General features: G+C 47.5%; 1 protein-coding gene across 3 annotated transcripts in view; it reads right to left on the reverse strand.

The window, feature by feature from the left end:
* Window positions 1–1,732: 1,732 nt before the first annotated feature.
* IFFO2 (intermediate filament family orphan 2) overlaps window positions 1,733–23,772 on the reverse strand; it is a 154,036-nt gene continuing 131,996 nt past the window's right edge. For 2 of the 3 annotated variants that reach the window (XM_086921703.1, XM_086921701.1), the window contains 3 exons: window positions 23,353–23,445; window positions 10,923–11,053; window positions 1,733–8,243 (listed from right to left, as the gene is read on the reverse strand). In XM_086921703.1, coding sequence (XP_086777829.1) covers window positions 8,138–8,243; window positions 10,923–11,053; window positions 23,353–23,445 — 330 coding nt within the window. In that variant the 3' untranslated portion in view covers window positions 1,733–8,137. The remainder of the gene's footprint in view (window positions 8,244–10,922; window positions 11,054–23,352; window positions 23,446–23,772) is intronic. The other variant, XM_086921702.1, reaches the window with a different exon arrangement.

Consider the following 23,772-nt stretch of genomic DNA (forward strand, 5'->3'; position numbering starts at 1 on the left):
AAATATTTGAAAAAGTGGAGAAATAAGCTTCTTGCCACTTTGTAAGCTGCTTAGAGATATATTGAATAACTTGCCCGATGAATGAACAATTGTAGCCTTTGCCGTCCTTGCTTTGCTGTGGTGTGACTGCTGCATAATTTAACACCCACACAGGGCCTTTTCCGTTACTATATCATACCGATGGTTCAAAAATTCCTTTTGGCAGTACCGGAGTGTGTATATATGACCACATGGTAGGGAAATATTATACAATTTCTAGTAAAACAGTCCCTCCTCTAGACAGAAAGGCATACTTCTCTAGTCAACACAAGTTTGTGGCCGAAATCCATTTCCAAGTTTTATTTTTGTTAGATTTTTTTTTAACATTACATTATTTCTTTATATTTTTAACTATTTTAAATAATTTTATTGAAACTTACGTTTTTTTCGTCTATGATTATATAATTTAAAGTCCCTACCGCTATTATTTTCTAAGGGAGGGGGTTGCAGCATCAGTGGTTGGCTAGGAGTGGTGCTGGGTGTACTACTGTTTGTTTTAGGCTGTAGTAACTTACACTCGTACATTTGGCTCCACCCCCTGCTTTGGTGGTGTAGACATACAAGTCTATATTTTTAGGTAACTTTAAACTCTGATTTTACAAACAGCGCAAAGTAGTAAAGTTACTCAAAAGAGTAAGAATAAACTCAAAAGCAGCAATGGCCTGGCTGTAGGGGCTGAGTTGTCAAGCTGAAAAAAGGTCAGCATGATGGACACTTCATTTTCAGGTCAGGCAGCCCAAAGCTGGATATGTGCAAAATGCACATGCTCCTGGCTGTCTGAGCTGAACTTTGCAAGGCTGAGGATTTCACAGCCCTGTGGACATGACCTCCTCGGACTGGCAAAAGGTGCCTCATGGCCATATCCATCTGGACGAGAGGTCGCGTTATCCATTGCCTTGGGCCTAAGTGCTTCAGTTTAAAGCCCTGAAGTGCCCTAGGGCCGAGTGTCAATCAGTGACATCTAGTCACAGAGTGGGGTCAGCAGTCTCACTGACACCCCCATCCCACTCTGTGACGAGGTTAGGAATGCTGCCTTCCCTCATTGGCTGACCCTAGCCAATGAGGGATGGCAGCAGTCCTAACCCTCCTGGGACCCCCAAGGCTTGGGACTGCCAGCTTCCCTCATTGGCGGACCTAAGGTCAGCCAATGAGGGAGCCGGCTTTCCTCATTGGCTGACTGACCGAAGGTCAGCCAATTAGGGAAGTCTGCAGTCCCAATCCTTCTGGAACCTCCGAGGCTTTCCTCTCAGAGATCTGCATGTAAGCAAGTTTTAGGATATTTTTTTTTTTATGTTAGCTGTATGAGTTTGTGTATGTATGTACAAATGATACGAGTATTTGATAGTGAGTGTTGTGAGTGTATGGTGTGATGTGTGTGTGTGTGTGTGTGTGTGTGTGAAAGCATGGGTGTCTGATGTGCATGTGTGCCCTCCCCCCCCCCCACTAAAATTCCCAGCTGACACTGTTCACAAGTGTAGGTTACCTTTGTAAAAAGCCCTACCAGTATTCTTCTTGACTGATCTACGATGTGATGGATTTCAAGCCAGTGACTAATCAAAATAAGGCAATGGGTGAAGGGGGCTGAAATGAATCGCATTCTATATATATTGAGAACAACAGGTAAAGTAGACCGCTTCACTGTCAACCCATACCTAAAAAGGAAATGCAGTGAAAAGAGGCGCAGACACCAGCGTAGACCAAACATTTTGGCATTTATTGATATTATCATGTAACCAAACACCACAACCCATTGTTGTCAACAAGCTTCATAGCAATACCCTCTTCACAGAGAAGCCCATTCTGTAATGAGACATAAATGAAACATTCATGTTTTGAAGATTCTCAGAGGAGCTGTAGGATGGACAAACACCAAGTGACAGACAGCAGCATGGCTGGAGTCCATGCCTACCAATGCTTGGGCCCGCCCTTTACAAAATAAAACTTTTGATATGAGGGGGGGGAGGGGAGGGGGGACCAGGAATAGAAAGTGCAACCCATTACGAAGACTTTACAAAATGAATCCAAAACGTGTGTAAAAGGTGCAAATTGAATTCAGATGTTCTACAGCTGCGATCCTTACCACCTATATGGAACCGCTAGCTTTTTTTATAGCAACTCAAGGAACCCAAACTTCCACACCATATAGACAAATCCACCTTTGGCAAATATATCAACTGGTGATGGTATTTATAAAATAAAAAATAAAAAACTATTTCCCAAAATGGAATTTCCAGAATTTTGCTAACCCGCCAGCATGGTGCTAAAGCCCAAATTAAAACACAGGTTTTACCCCATCCATTTACAGCTCCAAAAGAAGCCAATTTACAAAATATTAAACACAATATTTACAACAGTACAGAAAACACAGTTCAGTAGTCTGTTTTCAAACTGATTTTGTAATTGGTCTGTGGTTTCAATGTTTTGAACAAAGATCTCTAGGCCACTTCATGAAGGAAAGGTTGTACTTGTGATGAAGTTCTGCCACTCAAATACATGCTCCTCGTTTATATGCTGCTGTAGCGAATACGCAATGTTAGTGCTTGGGTGTAATACCACTAAATTTCAGAAAAAGGTGCAGTGCATATCTTCACCTATATATTTTTTTAGCAGTCATCTCTATATTTTAAATGGGACATACAGTGTACAATCCCTTTCTGAAGTGACCCAAATTCCTTGATCCCAAACCTTATAAGTGCTCTGACAATAACCCTCCACGCTAATTAGAGTCACCTGAAAAGGGTTACAAACCTAGAAACAACAGACCATGAAAATACTTAAATGAGAATAACAACATTTTTCAGCAAAATTGATGTCTCTTTGCATTTGGGAAAGACACTAAAAAAATAATAGAATATACAGTGTTCACTTTATAAATAGATTATCCGTAGCTTAGTTTTTAATTTCATAATTCTTTTGTGAAGCCCATTGTAATCTTTACTTGCCTCCTTTTTTGTGAACTAATACTACGCCCTCCTCTAGTCTTTAACCCGAGTCTTTGGATTTTATTTTAAAAAACATGCACCCACAAATATTACAAATAAGTTCAGTTTTACAGGGTTTTGTATTCAGTTTTTATATAAAAACCCATTCTCCTTAGGTTCTATTACGCTGCTATAAGACAAAAAAATCCTTTTCATCCCATTTTAAAAAAATACAAGAGAAAAAAAATTGATTTCTTGTGTACAATTCTAAAAAAAAGTGTCAATATGACACTGCCTTGATAATAAAAAATAAAACAAGTATTTACAGTTCTGCAACGAACGGACATTTAAAAGACTTCCAGCATTTTTAAAATTGCTTTGCTCTCTAGCAAGCTGTTTGTAAGAGGCTGCAGTGGAAATGCTTGCACATTTGGGATTCCAGATAGTTTTTGTGGATCATTAACAAAAATCAGCAAACTGCCACCTGTTGGTGCTGCTGCCCATCAGTGCATTCCAGTGAATTGCTCGAGTAATTCCCTGATAGAATGACAAGATTGATTAGACAATGGCCTGAAGGGATCTCTATCCATGCCCATGTAGGTCAGCAGGTCTCTGGGTGAGGAGTGCTGGGGTTGGAAATACAATAGGGGACTTTCAACACAGCAAGTTATCTGGATCCCTTCACCAAATGCACAGGCAGACACTGCAGTCTTCTAGGTCAGCAAAGTACATAGCAGCTGAGTAGGGCGGGAAAACGCCAAATACCCAAACTAGAAACCACCTTCGCAATGTTGAACCTTGTCCCATTTATCGAAAGGCTGCTTTTACCATCTGGTTAACCACACTCCTCCCTCCAAAAGTAATTTAAGCAGGCCCTTCTTTGGCTACTAGATACAAGGTGAGAATGAAAGCTTTGGAATAAAGTATTGTTTTTTTACCCACATCATCTATGAAACATTCTATTTGTAAAAGGCCACTAAAGGTACAAAAAAAAAATTATACATTTGCAAAAGAGTCTTCTTCTAAAGACTGCTGCGGAAGCCCTTCGGCATCAGTCTCAAGGTTAAAACCACAGAAACAAGAAAGTACCACCTTTGAGTACCAGGTTCAGCCTTAGCCTATGGCTATCAGAAGGTCTTTTATTGGCCGATAGAACACCAGCTTAGTTTTAGGCTCAGGGATTTTTATAGTTGAACCAGTTCGTTTTTGTCACCTCTAAAAGATATTTTGTTCCTTAAAAGCAGGAAGCAACTGGAAGATGTGCTTGTCATCAATAATGAGGCATAAATACAGTTTAATGGAAGTGGGAGAGAAAACAGAAATATATTAGTCAATGGCCTGTGGATTCTACTGCCCACCCATTGCTTATGTGACAGTTTGCCTAGACCATTGAAGGGTGCATGAAACTCCTGATTATTACTCCTTTCTGTTGTTTCAGCCACTTTTACTGTTAACTCGACTATTGAAAAGAAACTGATGATATGCATGTTTTTGGATAGGAAATTCTGCAGTGATGTCCAATATGAAAAAGAGGTTGCTTTGGGATCTGAGAACATATCAACCAAGCCTTCCAGTGAGGTGTGTCTTTACATCTTGAGGTAAGCGACTACTGAAGTGGCATGATCTTGTTAGGCCATTATCCAGGTTATTTATTTACGTTTTTTTATAAAATGCTATTCATAAGAGTGTCCCGGCACAAAGATCCAATCACCACCTGTCAGAATCAGAAAGAAATTAGAAGGCCTGGTTAAACAGACAGGTTTTTAAACCTCATTTGAAGGAGCTCTATTCTTTCGTGGCATGTAAATGACGAAGGAGAGCATTCCAACTAGAGACGGCCAAGGCAGAAAAGGAGAAGCTGCCCCATTTCTTCCTCTTAGATTAGGGCATAACATCTGAGAAGCGCACAGCTTTTGTAGGGAAGTAGTGGATGAGTCCCTTGGCCAGATAACTGGGCCCTGCTTTGTAAAAAGCTCTGTGAGCCATCACCAACCATTCCTTTGAAATGAACCCTTTGGGGGGGGGATCAGCAACAAATGTAAATTCTTGTGATGTACTTGGATGTGATCATATTTCCAAAGATTTAGCATGAGTCAGGCTGCAGCATTCTGTACCAGCTGGAGTCTCTGGGGTGGGTACATAGGGAGCCTCCAGTATAATGCATTGGCATAATCCAGCCTCAAGGTTATAACCACATGAATGACTGTTTTCTGGCACCGGGCCGGGAGCACAAATAAGAATGTTTTGAAGGTTCTCAGGAGGCTGAAGCAACTCACACTGTCCACCTAGAACCTGAAGGAAAGTGCATTGTCAAATTTTACCCCCAAGATGTGGGCCACCTTGACGGGGGTAGGAGGGGAGGGAGCACAGCTGGGCCAGAAATTGCCATACGAAATAGGAGAGGGTGAGCCGAAGACTAGAACTTTTGTCTTACTGGTATTACTTTGGAGATTGCTCTGTCCTATCCACTGAAATAGCGCTGAGACAAGCCTTAAAATGATCCTGAACATTGAGGATATTCTCATCCCAATTGAGGACAATTTGGGTGTCATTTGAGGACCCAATCTGTACCCCAAATGACTCCCCTAGTACTGCTTGAGAGGTCATACATGTTAAACATAGGGCTTAAGGCCGAGCCAGGAGGGACTCCAAATCTAAGTCTTTTTGGGTCTGAAGCAAAAGGTGGCATCCAAACGGACAGACTTCTGCTAGATAAAAAATTCTCCAAATCATGCAAAGCCATCCTGATGTTACCCAATTGCTGAAGGATAGGATAGGATGGGAGACTGTATCAAATGCTGATGATGGATCTAAAAGTAAAAAAGTGTTGCCTGCATCTGGTAAAGAGGCATAATGCTATGATGCCGTCAATCACCGCCATCAGGGACTAGTAAGGTTAGCAATGGCACCCAGTGAGGTAATGTGATGTTGCTAGTTGCCTTTGATCACTGTTCCCAGCAAAGAGTTATGATCTTTTGAGGACACCAACAGTGAATACAAAAATATGTGGTCCTATAAGGTCTCCAGGGAAATGTCATCAGGCGATGTAATTAGCTTTGGCGCACATTGAGTGCTTATAGTTTTGTGAGGTGATCATTCACTGCCACCAATCATGAGGTATTGTCTTGTAATATCATACAGGCATTCTAAGCATGGTATAGTGAGGGCATAAGCAACAACCCCACCAGGAGGCAGAAAGAGTTTGGGATGCATCAACTACTGCAACCAGAGATGCATCACAGCCTTGTTTTGTTGCATGGAAGATTGTGCATTGGTTTGTTATGCAAGGTCAAATATCTTAGTCAACAAATGTTATTGCAACAGATGTACTGGGTGGCTTTGGCCGAATCAGATAAATGAGTGACATTACAGTCACCTCATTCACCTATAGGGTTTCTAACTGGTTATGAGGTTGGTTAGTGTGTCTGCCTTCTGGCTACACCCGTAGAACCAGTAGGTCTTTCTCCAGAAGATAGATACCTGGGTGTTGCGTCAGGAGCGTGAGAGCATTTACTATTCATCTCACATGAATTTGCAGGCTGTCGAAGAGGTAGGATCTGGGCAGCAAGTTACATATAACCCTGTTTGTGTTATCTGCGGCGAAATACAACAAACTGGCAGGGAAGTGCAAGAATCCGCTGAATACCTGCTCATGAAAGAACTGTGCCAGCTTTTGTGAATGCCTTTATGACCAGGAACAAACCAGATGCGGCAAGTGAGGACGACTACTGCAAATTGTCTATCTGGATGGAAGGAGACAAGTGATATGGGCCAAATCTACTCTCCTGGATATGCCAATAAAGTAAGTCACTATGCAAGGAAATCATGGTGGCCCAGAGAAAGGGACGGAATATGGCCTGTGTGCGATGTGACTCATGAGCGATAGTGCACAGAACAAGATATTTTCCCTGAGATTTGGGAACAGCCAACACAGATGCTCAATGACTACTGATTACAACCTGATCCGCTCATCCCATCCTCCAGAACCACTGACAATGACTGCACCTTCACAGTTGCTTCCACAATGGTTATATACTACCCTGTATATTTAGCTAACCAGAACCAATCATTCTTCACATGCCAGGATATAGGCAGAAGTGCTTGTTGGGAGACTATTTACACTCAAAATATTCTCACCTTTTACAGCCTGGCAATGGATTTAGGCAGGAATAAGGCTGATATTTTAAAAATCCCATAAGGACTGGCCTGTTTATGTCTAAATATATTGCATTACCTTGGACCCAAAAATTCAAAACCTGCCAAATTGACCTACAAATAAAAGTAGACTGGTGGGTGGATGTTTTCTCATACTCAGAAGAAACGCTAGATCCTGAAGTAGTCTAAAATACTACTCGCAATGGTATTCGTGGACAAAAAAAGTCAAAAACAACATGCAACAAAGACATAGTTAAGAAACAAACAATAACCGTCCCAATAAATTTAAAGGCATTTCCCAAAAGATAAATCTGAGAAGGACACCTTGTGTGCAATGCAGACGGCCAAACAGAATCGAGTGTGCAGCAGTGCAGAAGGATTCCTTCCAGCAAAAAAAAGGCAGCAAGGGGAGGCAAGGGTTAAAGGCGGGGGCACAATATGCAGAAATAAGGCCAGCTTATTGCATAGTAGGGTGATAGTGCGCAATACACCAGGACTGCTCAAGAGTAAAGACAGGGCTGCAACGCGGCCGTGAACCTGGTCTTAAGGCTTCCGATGAGTCTTCCTAGGTTTGGAAGGTTCTTTCATCCAGTGCAGACCTTAATGTCAGTACTCCTTGGGCACACTACCAGACTGTAGAGCCGCAGGAGCCCTACCTCCATTGTTCCTCCGCAGGGCTAATCTCTTCTGGTGTCTTGAGCAGCAGTCTTGGTGCAGCCACCTGAAGCTAGAACATTATCCCTTGCAAGAATGTCTATTGGTAACATCTCGCTGATGGCTCAGCGTGGGGAAAAGGCACATTTTAAAACACCACGTTCGCACAGAGTCCTGATGGCTGTTGCAGCGCCATGTATAGGAATGCTACAACTGACATTTGCAGCACCGACCCTGGAAAATGGGGAACTGGGAGAAGTCCCCAAGACGCTCATTAGAGGGATTGTTGAAAGTCTCTTTTCCTGATGGTTCTTCGTGTGTTTTCACGTCCTTCCTCATAGTCTATTGATTACGGAATGGTGGGGCTATCAGCTGACTGAGTCTTCGGCCTCACCATCCCTCTCAAAATCGTCCTGGATCTCATCTGTGTTGCCGGAGTCGCTGCTGGCCACGGAGCAGGCTGTTGGAGAATCGCTGCGGAAAGAGTGACAAAAAAAGGGTTACTCACACTTAGAGGTACGAATGAAAGGGTGAAAGGCTAACTGTTCTACAACATAGGCTTTCACTGAGAAAGGTTCAGCTTTACCCCACTCACCCTTTAAAAGCAGCAATTACTTTTAAGAGGCCTTACAATATGGAGGTGATTCACTCAAGTAACCAGAAATCAAGGTAGTTTAACTGCAGTAAATCCAGGGTATGACCAGTGTGGGAATGTGTGACAGGTGCACTTCCTGTCATATGTTTTCTTTGGAGAATGCCATCCAGTTGACGGAAAGTTGGGCTGTTGCACTGCCCTGAACCCGGGAGACTCATGCATCATTCACAGGATGTTGCGGGGTAGATGGAAACTGGTGAAGGAGGTACAGTCCTGGAGTTGCAGAAGTGGATGTAAACCACTGCTGGGAGCAATATCAGAGCTACGCACCATTTCAACACTGCAACAGTCACAGGTGTTGGAATGGATGTGTGCTGTCCTCCATACTAAAAAGTAAAACAAGGTAGGACTAAGCTGTACTCAAACACCGTTGGTTGTAGAGCTTACTGGAATATTAAGGAGGTTCTACAGCTCAGATATGAATTTCTTTGGGCAAACTGTGTGTTGGTCACAATGCTACAAGATACAACTGAGGTGGATAGGTCAGTTGCGTGCGAGTCCCACGTTAAAAAGAAAGCGTCCTGACTAGCAACCCTCTCTTGGCATTAAGGGTCAGATGTAAAGCTCTTCTTAGCAGTCGCAAACGGAAAATTGGGGCGTTTGTGACCGCTAAAAAGGGTTGGCAAGCCAAGGGAGTCCCTTCCTAATAGCAAGTCGCACTGGTATGTACAATTGTTTTGTGACCATGAAGGCAGTCGCAAAGCAATCGCAGTTACCAGTCACAAACGAGAAGGGATCCCCAGGGGACCACTTCCCCTTTGTGAATGTATGTGAAAACATGGACCGTAGCCTGCCCTTAAAAAATGGAAAGAAACGTCATTTTTTTTTTGTTTCTTTTAAATGTATCCCGTTTCCCTTAACCCCTTGCACGGAGTGCCGATTTTCGTCCTTTGCGGGCAATTTAGAGAGTGGGCGGGATTCGGATGGCCCACCTGGGGCCATCCAAAACTTCAAAGGGGTTAAAGGAAAACAAGCTCCATTTGAGAAAGAAAATAGCTTCATTTAAAAAGCAAACAGACTGTTCGGCTGCTCTTAGCAGGCCACCATCCCAGTTTTATTGGCAAATCCCAATGGGTCACAAATTGCGACCTGCCTCATGAATACTGATGAGGCAGGTTATTTGGGACCACTCTGGGAACTGCTAAATGTGTCTGAGACACATTAGTACAACTCGTTTTGTGAGGCGCCAATTGAGTCATAAAAACATCGTTATTTGTGACCCGCAGAAAGAATGGTCATACATCTGGCCCAAAATATCTTGTAAATAGGGTTTGCAGTTTCTAGGCAGTAGTGCTCTATGTTCTTGCTATCTATCAGCATACCACCACTGCCAGCGAGATTCACCTGCCTCAGGGGTATAACACAATACATGCTCTAATGCAAAATGTGATAAAAGGCACCCAGGATTCTTGCATCTCAGACTCTGGTTGAGCATGATACCCGAAGGGTCACCACTCCAGCGCCCTCTGATGTAGGCATTGCAACGTCCTACATTTTGCCCTTGGCTTTTCTACCTAGTGAGTGACTAGTAGAGGGGACAAGAGGATGTCAGTAGAGTTGCAGTAAATTAACAACTCTACTAATTATAGGGATTCAAAGTGTTTATTCCAAGAAAAGACAGCCACTTCTCCTGCAGTAGCAGCCAGTGAAGTGTTATCCACCAATCAGAAAGAGGCATATGGGATCTCTACCTGACCAAGACGCAATCGCAGGCACTCAGATCATGCACAAGGAACCAGAAGACAGAGGCCTCCTTTGATATGTTTGAAGCAGGTCTATATTCATGGGGAAGCAGGAGGAGGACTGTGTGTTGGTGGTGGTGGTGGTGTAGATAAAGGACGTATGTATGTGTTAGTATGTACTGGTATCTATATAGCACAAACATAGCTACAAGCAGAGTGTTCTACATAAGACAAGGGTTTGGGAGGCGATCTACAAGATTATGTACATCAAGCGCAAATATCTAATTTTTAGGCATAGGGAGATTAAGTGATTACATAAGATTTGCATGATGCTGAGCCACACGCCAAGGCTAGGAGTCAAACCTGGGTCCCCAGGTTCCAGTGCGGGCAGTTCCAACCACTAAGACATATCTCCCCGACATGGTGCCAAAATATATTCTCCCTATTTTGTGGCCAACCATTTCTTGGCAGAACACCAACCTGAATGTATAATTGGTTCAGAAAGCTTGGCTAGGGATGGCCTCAGCACTTAAGAACACTAGTGTGCCCAGACTGACTAAGCTTTCTTTCAAGATTTGATGCAACTTACTGCTTGAAATGTATGAGTCAGTGAGGAGTAAGTTGAGAGAAAACCACACTTGCAGAAAAACCTTTGTGAATTAGGAACAACTTTTTTCAGCTCCAAAGCTGTCGTTCGGATGCATTTGTGCTAAAACAGCTGACAGAGCTGCTTGAGGGAAAAGCTGCCCCAATGCTTATCAATTCCAGTATTTTCCAAAATATATATTGCCAGTTCCCCAAGTAGTGGCTCCTCACCTGCCCGCAGAGCCTTTGATTAACCGGCGGCACGTTTCCATCTGCACATCCAGGCCACGTTTCATGCTGCACATCTCCATATACTCATGCAGGTGCCGATTCATGTCGCTTTTTGCCGTTGCCAGTTCCAGCTGTAATTGGGACAAGAGAAAATTCTATCACACTTCTATTAAACCCATAGCAGCCCGTATAGGGACAGGTTTTTATATTATTGATAGGAGCGCTTGTATAAACAAGTCCTATGATGCAAAGTTGAGAGCCCTGCAAAGTGTGACCTTTTACTCACTCATGTTTCAGAGTACGTTTCTGTGTTACTACTTGGCAGATTAACTTCAAACACTAAAAGCTGCCAACTTTAATATATGTGATCAGATGCTCACAATGTTCATGCCACCACCCCAGGTATCCAAGGCACAGGCTGCTGCATGCGTGAAACACAGGGTGCTACAGTGGAACACGCCATCAGCCCTTGCTCCAGAGGCACAGGCCACCAGGGAGGATCTTTTTATCTTATTAACTAAAAGCAGAATGTTAATATGAAACTGAAATTCGAATTATCGAATTGCTTTTTGTTCTTGGCAAAACGCACTTTAATCAGACTCCATCTCTTGTATTAATCGGAGTCGCTCTTAGAACGGCCATACGGCCATTTTGTTTTACAGCGCTCTAGTCTTTTTTGGGCTATAGCTACTTAAGGGGTCATTTGCTGCAGACGAACTGGCGGCACACCAATGGCAAGCCAGTCTGCAGCCAGAATGTGATCAGCGCCAGCCATCCTGCTCATTCACTGACTGTTGTGACCATGTTATTAGCTTTCTTAAAATAATTTAACGAGCCCTTTATGCACTCTTTTCCCAACTCCTACTAAAGGCACTTTGTCATGTTTTAAATGTTGAGTTGTACTCGGAGCTAGTCAACTTTATTGACACTTTAAGTATCCTTGGTCTTCATCAATTGGCTGCCTTACCAACACACTGCAGGGAATACCCTGGATGGACTTTGCTCCAATAACCTCACTTTGATAGTTGAACCCAGCCCCCCCCCTCCCTATTCGGAAGGTTTGGCTTGATAACATGTGGATTCCGTTTAGAATCCGGCTTGAGCCCGTTAGCCCACACTCTTCCTCTCCTTTAGCTACAGGCCCCCAAACCACACGGAAATGCAGCAAATTCTTGTTTGCGCCAATCTCCCCATGCATTTAGCCTCCTCCAACCCAACCTTGTAGGGATAGGAGGCAGAGGATGCCTCAGCCTTTAAGAATTGGATTACCCATGCAATTAATGAATTCACTCCAAAAATTCCTTTAAAGAAGAAACAGAGCTCTCAGCCCCATGGCAACTTGAAACGAGGTGTTGGAGAGCCTATAATGCAGAAGCCCTGCTTCAGTTTAGAAGGGCATTCAAAAATCCGTCACAGCGCATCGGTAGGCGTCATCTGCGGCTCCACGTCAGTCGTCAGCGCCGGGATGACGTCGCTGGAGTACTTAGATGCCGCCCTCGCGCGCTGATGTCAGTTCTTATACACAGCTTTTCCGCACCAGAAACGCAGAGCCATGATAAAAACCAACACTGGTGCCATGAAACTAGGGCCCTGAAAGGGGATGACCTTACCCTTAGATATCGGTTCGCAGAACGGGGAGGATGGGTGGGGCAGTAAGGAATCTAATACTAACTACTGTTTCTTACAGATATATCGTTACCGAAGGTAAGTAACTTGTGCATCTGAAAGAAACAGGTTAGTTTAAGATTCCTTACCTTAGAATAGATACCCCAGCAATACCAATCCCGATGGTGGGTCTGTGAACTTGAGGAAATATAAATTTTATGGTCAAGAAATGTTCCCTAACGTGTACCCCACCGTCTCCATGTACCAGCTTAAAGTGCATGTAACTTCCCTCCTGTGCCAGCTATGAAGACGCAAATACATTTGCGTCCAACGTTAACATGTCCTCTTTCGAATCCACCCTGAACGGGTTGAATATTCAGTTCTTAAGTATGCCTTGCCAACGTCTTTTTGTGGTGTACTTTACACGTTTTTCAGCCCAGGCGAAGTAGGCCCTGAATTCTGCCATCAAGCCTTTTCCTGCCTTCTGACTCTGAAATGCCTCAGCCTGGGTCTGCCTCTGTACCCGTGACCTCTGCCTTACTCCCTGCGCGGCTCCTGGCGCTTAGCTCAGCCTGTTGCCTGCCAAGACTGTATTCAACCTTCGAATTATCTGCTCCGCTCCTCGAAAATACATTCCTGCCTACTAGTTCAAGTAAACATCCTTCCAGCTGCAGAGCAAAGGGCCCGGCCTCACTGTCTCCGTGCAAGTAATTCATAGCTCCTGTTACCATGGTAGGCCCATGCCCCCTCGCATCTCATGCAGACACTTACACGCTTATACACGCACTCACAGTCAGTATAGAATAGCCTCTGTCCGAGAGACCTTTCCTTCTAGATAATATGGTTCCCAAACATCAGATATCAGATATGATACAGGAACGAGTTGATCTGACATGCCAGACTTCTGTCTCTTTCCTCTAGTGTAAATGTCAAGTCCCCTGCACCCTCCAGTCTCACGTCAATCACACGTCATGCAGCTGCGCGCGCATCCAGATCTCAGATTTCTGCTGACATTGCAAGATTCTGCTATGTACCCACCTACTTGTGACACTTACATGTGACGTTTCTAGCACACACCTCTATGTTCACGCCCAGTTCACGCCTTCTGATTACGTATTGCTAACACGTGTGTGCTCTTATCTTGTTTCTCTCAGCTGTTACGCCTACTGTATTGGTTTCCAGTATATGATTTAAGTATAAAAGCTATGTATTGTCAATAAAGCATTGCTCTATCCCTTCCTGAACCCCAGTGGTGTCAGGAACCCGATATCCGGTTCAAGAACCATTCCTTTTTAAGGAATAAAACCCCTAAGAACTCTAACACCACGGACTCTGCGTCTTTCTTTCCGATTGAGTTATTTTTGTTTAAGTACTTACCTGCATAGAAATTAGGACGGTAAATTAAATATTTACCACAAACTAATGATCACACCAGAAAGTCCTGGAGGACGGAACGGCCAAAGAAGCCATCCCTCTGGACTTGGCTGTCCAGGCAGTAGTGTCTTGCGAACGTGTGCAGCGAGGCCCACGTAGCTGCCTGGCAGTTGTCCTGCAAGGGGACTCCCCGGCCCAGGGCAGTAGTAGCTGCCGTGGCCCGAGTGGAATGGGCCCTCAGCCCAACAGGAGGCTCCTTCTTAGCTAAAGAGTAGCATGCCTTGATACACAAGACGACCCACCGAGAGATGGTCCGTTTGTGCACCGCCCGTCCCTTCTTAGCGCCCACGAAACCAACAAAGAGTCGGTCATCCACCCGGAACTGGCGTGTGCGATCCAAATAGAAAGAGAGCGCACGTTTTGGGTCCAGACGAGGGAGCTGCTCTTCCTCTTTCGAGGGATGCGGAGGTGGAAAGATGGTGGGCAAGGTGATGGACTGCCGGATGTGGAAGGCCGTGACTACCTTGGCAGGAAAGAGGGTCGCGTCTGCAACACACCCTTGTCCGGATGGACAGAAAGGAAGGGAGGCTTGGATGAAAGAGCCTGGAGCTCACTCACTCTCCTGGCAGAGGTATGGCAACCAGGAAATCAGTCTTAAGGGTAAGAAGATGGAGAGGACAGTTATGAAGTGGCTCGAAGGGAGCGCACATCAGAAAGTAAGTACAAGGTTCAAGTCCCACTGAGGCATCACAAAAGGAACAGGTGGGGAACATATGAGTGATGCCCTTTAAGAACCTATTAACAACCGGGGACTTGAACAAAGAAGGCTGATCAGGCAGCCTCAGAAAGGCCGAAAGGGCAGAAAGGTAGCCCTTGATAGTGCCCAGAGCAGAGCCCTGCTGGGCAAGAGAAAGGAGGAAGAGGAGAACCTCAGAAAGAGGGGCAGAAAGGGGATCCACAGCCTTTGCTGTGCACCATGCCACAAATCTGTTCCACCTGTAGGCATATACCGACTTTGTGAAGGGACGCCTGGCTGCCAGAATCACATCACAAACTTCAGGAGGCAAGTCAAATGGCCTCAACTGTCGCCACTCAATCTCCGAGCATGGAGGTGGAGACTGGACAGTTTCGGGTGGAGGACCGTCCCCTGCTGCTGCAACAAAAGGTCATCCTTAAGAGGCAAGCGAATCGGGGATCGACAGACATGCTGAGTAGCTCAGGATACCAGTATCTTTGTGCCCAGTCCAGAGCCACAAGGATAACTTGGGCCCGGTCGCTTCTGATCTTTAGCACTCTGGGCAGAAGTGGCATAGGCGGAAAGGCGGACAACAGACCGCAGCTCCACTCGCAACGAAAAGCGTCTCCGAGCGAGTGCCGCCTTGGAAATTCCAACGCGCAGAACTGATGACATTGCGCGTTCTCTTCTGTGGCGAATAGATCTAACCAAGGCTCTCCCTCTGCTGAAAGAGGCCTTGCGCCACGTCCGAGTTCAGACGCCATTTGTGATACATCATGCACATACAGCTGAGTTTGTCCGCCCTGGCGTTCAGGGAACCTGCCAGGTGTTGAACCACCAGGGTCACACCCTGATGTTCCAGCCACTGCCAGAGGCACAGAGCCTCCTGGCATAGGGTCCACGACCTCACCCCACCCTGTTTGTTGCAGTACCACATGGCGGCGGTGTTGTCCGTGAACACCTGCACTACACTCCCCCCAGACAGAGCGGAGGAATGCCTTCAGTGCAAGCCGGATCGCCCGCAGCTCCAGAAGGTTGATGCGGAGCCGGGACTCCGCCGGAGACGAGAGGCCTCTGATCTCCACCTCTCCCATGTGCCCCCCCCCCCCCCCCCCCCCCCCAGCCCTGGAGGGACGCGTCAGTCACAAGTACGTGCTCCGGTTGGGGTAGGGAGAGAGATCTGCCGCTGACCCAATCGCGGTCCGTGAGCCACCACTGCAACTGTCTTGCAGTGCCCTCTGAGATCAAGACTTGGTCGGACAAGTTGCCCTGATACTGGGCCCACTGAAACTTCAGGTCCCACTGCAGAGCCCGCATCCGCCACCTGGCGTGATGCACCAGAAGGATGCAGGAGGCCATCAGCCCCAGAAGCAGCAGCGTCAACCTGACCGAGACTCGGGATAAAGATCGGAATCAGAGCCTGAATATCCCGAACCCGCTGCTCGGGAGGATAAACCTGAAACTGCTCCAAGTCTAGAACCGTTCCGATAAAGAGGAGCTTCTGAGAGGGACACAAGTATGACTTCGGCACATTGATGGAGAACCCCAGCAGGTGCAGGAGATCGGCGTAGTCTGGACGACTGTCTGGGGCGAGACCGCCTTCAATAACCAGTCGTCAAGGTAGGGGAAGACTGAAACCCCTAACCTGCTCAGATGAGTTGCGACCACCGCCATCACTTTCGTGAACACCCGTGGGGCGCTAGTAATACCGAAGGGGAGCACGGTAAACTGAAAGTGCTCGTGGCCTACCGTAAACCGCAGGTAACGCCAGAAGGACGGGGATATGAAAATAAGCGTCCTGCAAGTCCAACGCTACCATCCAGTCTCCAGGGTCCAGGGCAGCTAAGACCTGAGCCAGTGTCAGCATCTTGAACTTCTCCTTCCAGAGGAAGCGGTAGGCATACCGCAGGTCCAAGATAGGGCGTAGGCCCCCTTTGCCCTTCTTGGGTACCAGAAAGTAGTGGGAGTAACAACCACACCCTACTTCTGTCCCAGGAACGCGCTTGATGGCCCCCTTGGCCAAGAGGGCCGTACCTTCCTCTTGTAGAAGTTGCAAGTGATCCCCCGACACACGATGGTACTGCGGTGGCATGGCTGGAGGGGTCGCCTCGAAGGGGAGGGAGTAGCCCCTTTGGACGATTTGCAGCACCCACTTGTCCGATGTGACGGTGCGCTAGTGGAGGTGGTGATGGCGAACCCTGCCCCCCACTGGCGTCACATGGGCCTGAAAGCTCCTGCTGTGAGGGTTTTGAGGCGGATGCTGCAGGGGCGGGTGTGGACTGGCCTCGCCGTTGTCCCCGACCGCCGCCACGGCGGTTTCACGTCCGCCACCACGCTGGACGGTAGTCTGCGGCCCGTGGGTGGCAGGACATGTGGGGGCGCCCTTTCCATGGCCACGAAAGGAGCGAAAGGCAGCAGTTTGCCGGCGCGGGCCGAGAGGCCCAAGGACTTGGCCGTAGCCCTGGAGTTCTAAAGCGCTCAAGCGCATGGTCTGCCTTGTCGCCAAAGAGGCGACTGCCATCAAACGGCATGTCCATAAGGGTGTTTTGGACATCAGCCGAAAAGTCTGCGGACCTCAACCAGACGTGGCGACGAATCGCCACCGTCGTTGCCATCGGTCTGCCCAATGAGTTTGTTCGAGTGAGTGCACCGAGCGCCCGCCCACTTACCGCCACTCCGGACTTCAGCCGCCACCGCGGGGCTCTCTCTAGGGCATGGGAGCCCCGCGTCACCAGCACAGCTTCTCTCCGTGGGCGCGTGCGCGGGCTTCCGAAGCCGGAAGTCCTGCCCCGCGGAAAGTTTCGCTTTTTGCTAACGTTTTCTTGATGAAATGTAATGAGGACTTCAGTAGAGAACTTTTACTTCAGGAAATGTCGCCAGCATTTTATGTAGGCGCAATTTATTTGTAAAGGTAATCTGCGGACCTGAAAAGTTTTACGGGCGTGGTTTGCATTTATGCTCAAGTGTTGCTTTATGGACGTATTGGTAATCAGTTCACGTGCTGAACGTTAATGGTGCGCAATGCCCACTGATACTGCCGTTTCTGAGTAGCGTCTTTGCTCCTGTATCGTGTTGAATATTGCCCTCTGCTGGTTTATCTGTGCTTAGCTTAACTACGCTGTTTATAAGTCATTTCATGCAAAAGCTATATAAAAAAATACAGAGCTTTTAGCTTTATGTAAACATATACGGTAAATCTCGAATTGAGTATAGGGTTTGTTCACCTCGCACATGCTTGTTGAAGCGTTAACACTTAAATAGTCATTTACATGGAGTGCATCTGGTAAACGCCCTCCTTAGCATTCTCCCTCCCTTCCCTTTGTCCCCGCCTCTGTATCGTATCTGGCATTCCTGTCCAGTTAGTGATCGTCGCGCCCCGCGATCTGTGCTCTTTTTTTTTGTATTTCCTTCTATACACGCAGTATGTGCTCTCTCCTCCCACTTTGGTTTAAGCGAGAGAGAGAGAGAGAGAGAGAGAGAGAGAGAGAGCGAGAGCGAGAGAGAGAGAGGGAAAGGGAGGGAAAGGGAGAGAGAGAGAGAGGGAAAGGGAGGGAAAGGGAGAGAGAGAGAGAAAGGGAGGGAAAGGGAGAGAGAGAGAGAGAGAGAGAGAGAGAGAGAGAAAGGGAGGGAAAGGGAGAGAGAGAGAGAGAGAGAAAGGGAGGGAAAGGGAGAGAGAGAGAGAGAGAGAAAGGGAGGGAAAGGGAGAGAGAGAGAGAGAGAAAGGGAGGGAAAGGGAGAGAGAGAGAGAGAAAGGGAGGGAAAGGGAGAGAGGGAAAGGGAGAGAGGGAAGGGGGAGAGGGAAAGGGGGAGAGGGAAAGGGGGAGAGGGAAAGGGGGAGAGGGAAAGGGGGAGAGGGAAAGGGGGAGAGGGAAAGGGGGAGAGGGAAAGGGGGAGAGGGAAAGGGGGAGAGGGAAAGGGGGAGAGGGAAAGGGGGAGAGGGAAAGGGGGAGAGGGAAAGGGGGAGAGGGAAAGGGGGAGAGGGAGAGGGGGAGAGGGAGAGGGAGAGAGGGAAAGGGGGTAAGGGGGAGAGGGAAAGTGGGAGAGGGAGAGGGAAAGGGAGGAAAGGGGGAGAGGGAAAGTGGGAGAGGGAGAGGGAAAGGGAGGAAAGGGGGAGAGGGAAAGGAGGAGAGGGACAGGGAAAGGGGGCGAGGGCGAGGGAAAGGGAGAGGGAAAGGGAGAGGGAGCGGGGAAGAGGGGGACAGGGGGAGAGGGAGAGAGAGAAATGCAGGGAGAGGGACACAGAGAAAGGGAGACAGAGGAGGACAATGGAGGGAGGAGAGTGATAGGGTGGGAGTGAGAGAGTGAGAGAGTGAGAGAGTGTGGGAGTGAGAGAGTGTGGGAGTGAGAGAGTGTGGGAGTGAGAGAGTGTGGGAGTGAGAGAGAGTGGGAGTGAGAGAGAGTGGGAGTGAGAGAGAGTGGGAGTGAGAGAGTGGGAGTGAGAGAGTGGGAGTGAGAGAGTGGGAGTGAGAGAGTGGGAGTGAGAGAGTGGGAGTGAGAGAGTGGGAGTGAGAGAGTGGGAGTGAGAGAGTGGGAGTGAGAGAGTGGGAGTGAGAGAGTGGGAGTGAGAGAGTGGGAGTGAGAGAGTGGGAGTGAGAGAGTGGGAGTGAGAGAGAGGGAGTGAGAGAGAGGGAGTGAGAGAGAGGGAGTGAGAGAGAGGGAGTGAGAGAGAGGGAGTGAGAGGGAGTGAGAGAGAGGGAGTGGGTGAGAGAGGGTGAGAGAGGGTGAGAGAGAGGGTGAGAGGGGGGTGAGAGAGGGAGTGAGAGAGGGAGTGAGAGAGAGGGAGTGAGAGAGAGGGAGTGAGAGAGAGGGAGTGAGAGAGAGGGAGTGAGAGAGAGGGAGTGAGAGAGAGGGAGTGAGAGAGAGGGAGTGAGAGAGAGGGAGTGAGAGAGAGGGTGAGAGAGAGGGTGAGAGAGAGGGTGAGAGAGGGAGTGAGAGAGTGGGAGTGAGAGAGTGGGAGTGAGAGAGTGGGAGTGAGAGAGTGGGAGTGAGAGTGAGAGAGTGAGAGTGAGAGTGAGAGAGTGAGAGAGTGGGAGTGAGAGTGAGAGAGTGAGAGAGTGAGAGAGTGAGAGAGTGAGAGAGTGAGAGAGAGAGAGTGAGAGTGAGAGAGTGAGAGTGAGAGTGAGAGTGAGAGAGAGAGAGTGAGTGAGTGAGTGAGAGAGTGAGAGAGTGGGAGTGAGAGAGTGGGAGTGAGAGAGTGGGAGTGAGAGAGAGGGAGTGAGAGAGAGGGAGTGAGAGAGAGGGAGTGAGAGAGAGGGAGTGAGAGAGGGAGTGAGAGAGGGAGTGAGAGAGGGAGTGAGTGGGAGTGAGAGAGTGGGAGTGAGAGAGTGGGAGTGAGAGAGTGGGAGTGAGAGGGAGGGAGTGAGAGAGAGGAGTGAGAGAGGGAGTGAGAGGGGGAGTGAGAGAGGGAGTGAGAGAGAGGGTGAGAGGGAGTGAGAGAGGGAGTGAGAGAGAGGGAGTGAGAGAGAGGGAGTGAGAGAGAAGGGAGTGAGAGAGAGAGGAGTGAGAGAGAGAGGGAGAGAGAGAGGGAGTGAGAGAGAGGGAGTGAGAGAGAGGAGTGAGAGAGAGAGAGTGAGAGAGGGAGTGGAGTGAGTGAGGGAGTGAGGGAGGGAGTGAGGGAGAGAAGGAGTGAGAGAGAGACAGGGAGAATGGAGGGAGAGGAGGAGGGAGGAGAGGAATGGAGGGAGAGCGAGGGATAGGGAGTGAGAGCGAGGGAGAGGAGAGAGAGAGTGAGTGCGAGGGAGCGAGGGAGAGAGAGCGAGAGGGAGCGAGAGAGGGGAGGAGAGAGGAGGGAGAGAGGGATGGATGGCGGAGGGGAGAGAGCGAGAGGGAGAGAGGGGATGGAGCGAGAGAGGAAGAGAGGGATGGAGGGAGAGAGGGAGGGAGATAGGTGTGTGAATGCTGAGTGTGGTGGCGCAGCTCGAAGAAGGGAGCATCTGCTGCACGGTCCTGTGATCAACCTCATGGTCATAGTTTTTTTGTTGAACTAGCCCCGCCCCCTCCCCCACTGACCCCGCCCCCACCGGTGCGGCCCTCGGACACAAACCACACGTGCACATCTCCTGTCCCTCCCTGTCTCCTGCTCACTGTGCCTGCGCGGACAGCTTGCCTGTTCAGTGGCTTCCTCATAGTGCCACAAATAGCGGGACCTCACGAGGGCACACGTCTCGCCAGAAGCAGGAGTATGTTTCTTCCCCTTCCCCGGAAATTGGAATGTGCACCTTCAACAAGGGTGTTAAAGCGGACATTTCACCCGGGTATAGTTTATCCCGGCAGCTTGTATTTTGGGGTTAAGAAATCAGGTTGTAGTATAAACTTCTCGAACTAGTATTCTGTCTGAAAGAGTTGTCTGTTGCATATTAAGCGCACAACGCATGTATGATAGAGCACAAGCATAATATTCGGGTACGAGACATCACGGTTGATTGCGAACAAAGCATATTGTGGATTATGAATCAAACATTCCTATTGTATTTCTCTTTTTCTCAGTGTCTCAGAACATACAACTAAAACGTTTGTGGTTATGCTTTGAATTTCGATAAACGTTTGTTTGGAAAAAAATATTTTTAGGCGACAGCATGCGCGACTTTAAAATCAAGTGCAGTGTAGAAAGGACTGACTATAATACAGGAGTTAACCTAGACTAACCAGGTTTACTTCAGCACTGTGCAGGTGCACCGTCCTCTGGGACTCCAAATCTTGTTCACAGTTTAAAATTAGCATATTTTTTTTGTCTCGGTCTTGTGATTTCAGAAGAAAGTTCGGCTTTCCTATCAGACTTTCACACATGTAGACTTTCAGAAGCGGCGAGGAGTACCTCAGCTTTGCATAGCACACTTGTGTGGAGCGTTCAAAGTGTAACTTAGGTCACGTCAGCTGCTCCTGGCGCAAACAACGATTGAGTGTTCTGTAGTAACTCTTCCTGGCCTCTTCCCGGGTTTCAGGGCTGATCACGAAACATATTTAACTCACACTTTTATTTTTGCCATGGAAAGTTGTGCATAGGGCGCATGATCATGAAGAGGTCAGAAGAAACAGAGCTATAGCAGACAGCACTGTTGCAGACCCATATGTATACCAGAAAATTGCTTGTCAGACGCTCTCAATTCTCAGCCCTTCTTAGGTCAAGCCTGGGCAGCGCATGCGCTGCTCTGTGGCATGCTGTATTGGAATATGGAATAGAAGCCCCACCCACTCCCACCTATATTGGTCATTGCCCTTTGTAAATGCTGGCTTCTGATTTGTTAATAAGCTTGTTAGTCCCTCCTTAGTACCCCCTTGCCTTAGTTTGTAACCTCCCATGAGGGCTGGTCCTTTTACTTTGGTTGTTACATGGTATGTCTTTTTTTTAGTCTGTAAGCACTATTTTCATTGAGTTTCTCCTACTGCAGGCACGACATGCTTTCCTGCAACATTCAGCACGGCATGAGTGCTTTCTTTTTACGAGCAGCCTGAGGCAATGGCGGCCGCTTCTTTGAATAGGTCTGGCATTAGACTGAGCTATTGGCATTGTAAATGACAATGTCTTTTATTTATGTGTTAATTAGCAAAACCGATAAATAAAAGGCATTGTCATTTACGATGCCTATAGCTTAAACTCACACCTGCGATACCATTGCATTGCAAATGCTTGTTAAAAAAGTTGGGGTAAAAAAAAAAAAAAAAATACACATTTCTAGATTCACTCACTACATTATCAAACGGCCTCCATATGCCAGTCTTCTGAAAACCCCCCACTTTCAAACTCAAAACTAGAGGAGGCAAAACTTTTGCTGTTCTGGGCACAAAGGATTGGAATCAACTCCCCAGTCACTTGAGACTCATACATTTGAGCACCTCTTTAGAAAGCAGCTGAAGACCTGGCTTTTTGCTGCAACAGAGTTGCAGTGTTACCCGCTTATTCTTTACTTTTCTTCCTTTTTCGGATAACTTCTGCGTTACGAAGTCATACTTTTAGCCACCCAGCACCAGGATGCTCCTCTGGGAGTGGCAGTGCACTTTACAAGTACACTTTTCATTCATTCATAGGCTGCCACCCATTACTCCAGACACAGGATACCACCCCTTGATCCAGAGGCACAAGCCGCCACCCCTTGATCCAGCAGCACAAGTCGCCACCCCTTGATCCAGCAGCACAAGCCGCCACCCCTTGATCCAGCAGCACAAGTCGCCACCCCTTGATCCAGCAGCACAAGCCGCCACCCCTTGCAATTGAAACTTCACATCCAACAGCCTTAAAGGGGCCATCTCAACTCACACTATCAAGCCAATGAACATTCTAGAATACCAGTTTCCGATTGCTAGAGATGTACGGCTCGGCAACAAACTTTTTTCTGCAGCACTATGTCATGCTTCCATGTCGTGACCAGGTCCCTCCCTCTCATATCCTACTTCTCTCTTCTGCTGCAAGACTGAGACTGCTTCGGATGCTGTGCATGACTATTTATGTTTGTCGTTATACAGTATCCATTTACATCATCGATTCAGACGCCACCTTCCCATTTGCAACATATCGTAGCTGATGGGCAGTTGATATTCCAGCAAACCGAGGGCCTCCGAAAAACTCAAAATAAATGCCCTCAAAATAATGTCACTGGTTTAGTTACATGCCAATCCAATGCCTTACGAGCACTCACTGGTACCCACACCAGTCCTGGAGCACATTACACAAGCATCACATTCCCTTTGTCACCCCTCCCAGGGACCCGGTCCACTCACCTCAATCTGACCAATTGTTTCCTGGTATTCTTTGTCTCTTGTTTTGAAGAAAGATTCGGTTTCATGGATCAAATTTCCCAGGTTTTCCTCCTGCTAAATAGATGATGAAAGAAGTGAATTAGTACACAGAGCCAGTGGGCTGGGGGCTCAGTTACAACACCCAGCGGCGCCAGAGGATTAGCTTAGCACGAATCACGCAAAGACCTCCTTTAGCATATCAATGAATTCCGAAGGAGACCTTTGTCCATAGGCATGCTGTATATTAGTACTGTGGTATAACCTATCGGTGTGCCTCTTTGGATGACCAGAAAGAGGCCAAGCACAGGGCCGACACACGAGACTTATTCTGGGTTCAAAGATAGACACATTCAAACATCAAACATCTATTTGTGCAAACTTCTAGAAAGACACTTCACTACA

The sequence above is a fragment of the Lissotriton vulgaris genome, chromosome 5 (genome assembly GCF_964263255.1).
Source record: "Lissotriton vulgaris chromosome 5, aLisVul1.2, whole genome shotgun sequence".
In the NCBI taxonomy this organism is placed as follows: domain Eukaryota; kingdom Metazoa; phylum Chordata; class Amphibia; order Caudata; family Salamandridae; genus Lissotriton; species Lissotriton vulgaris.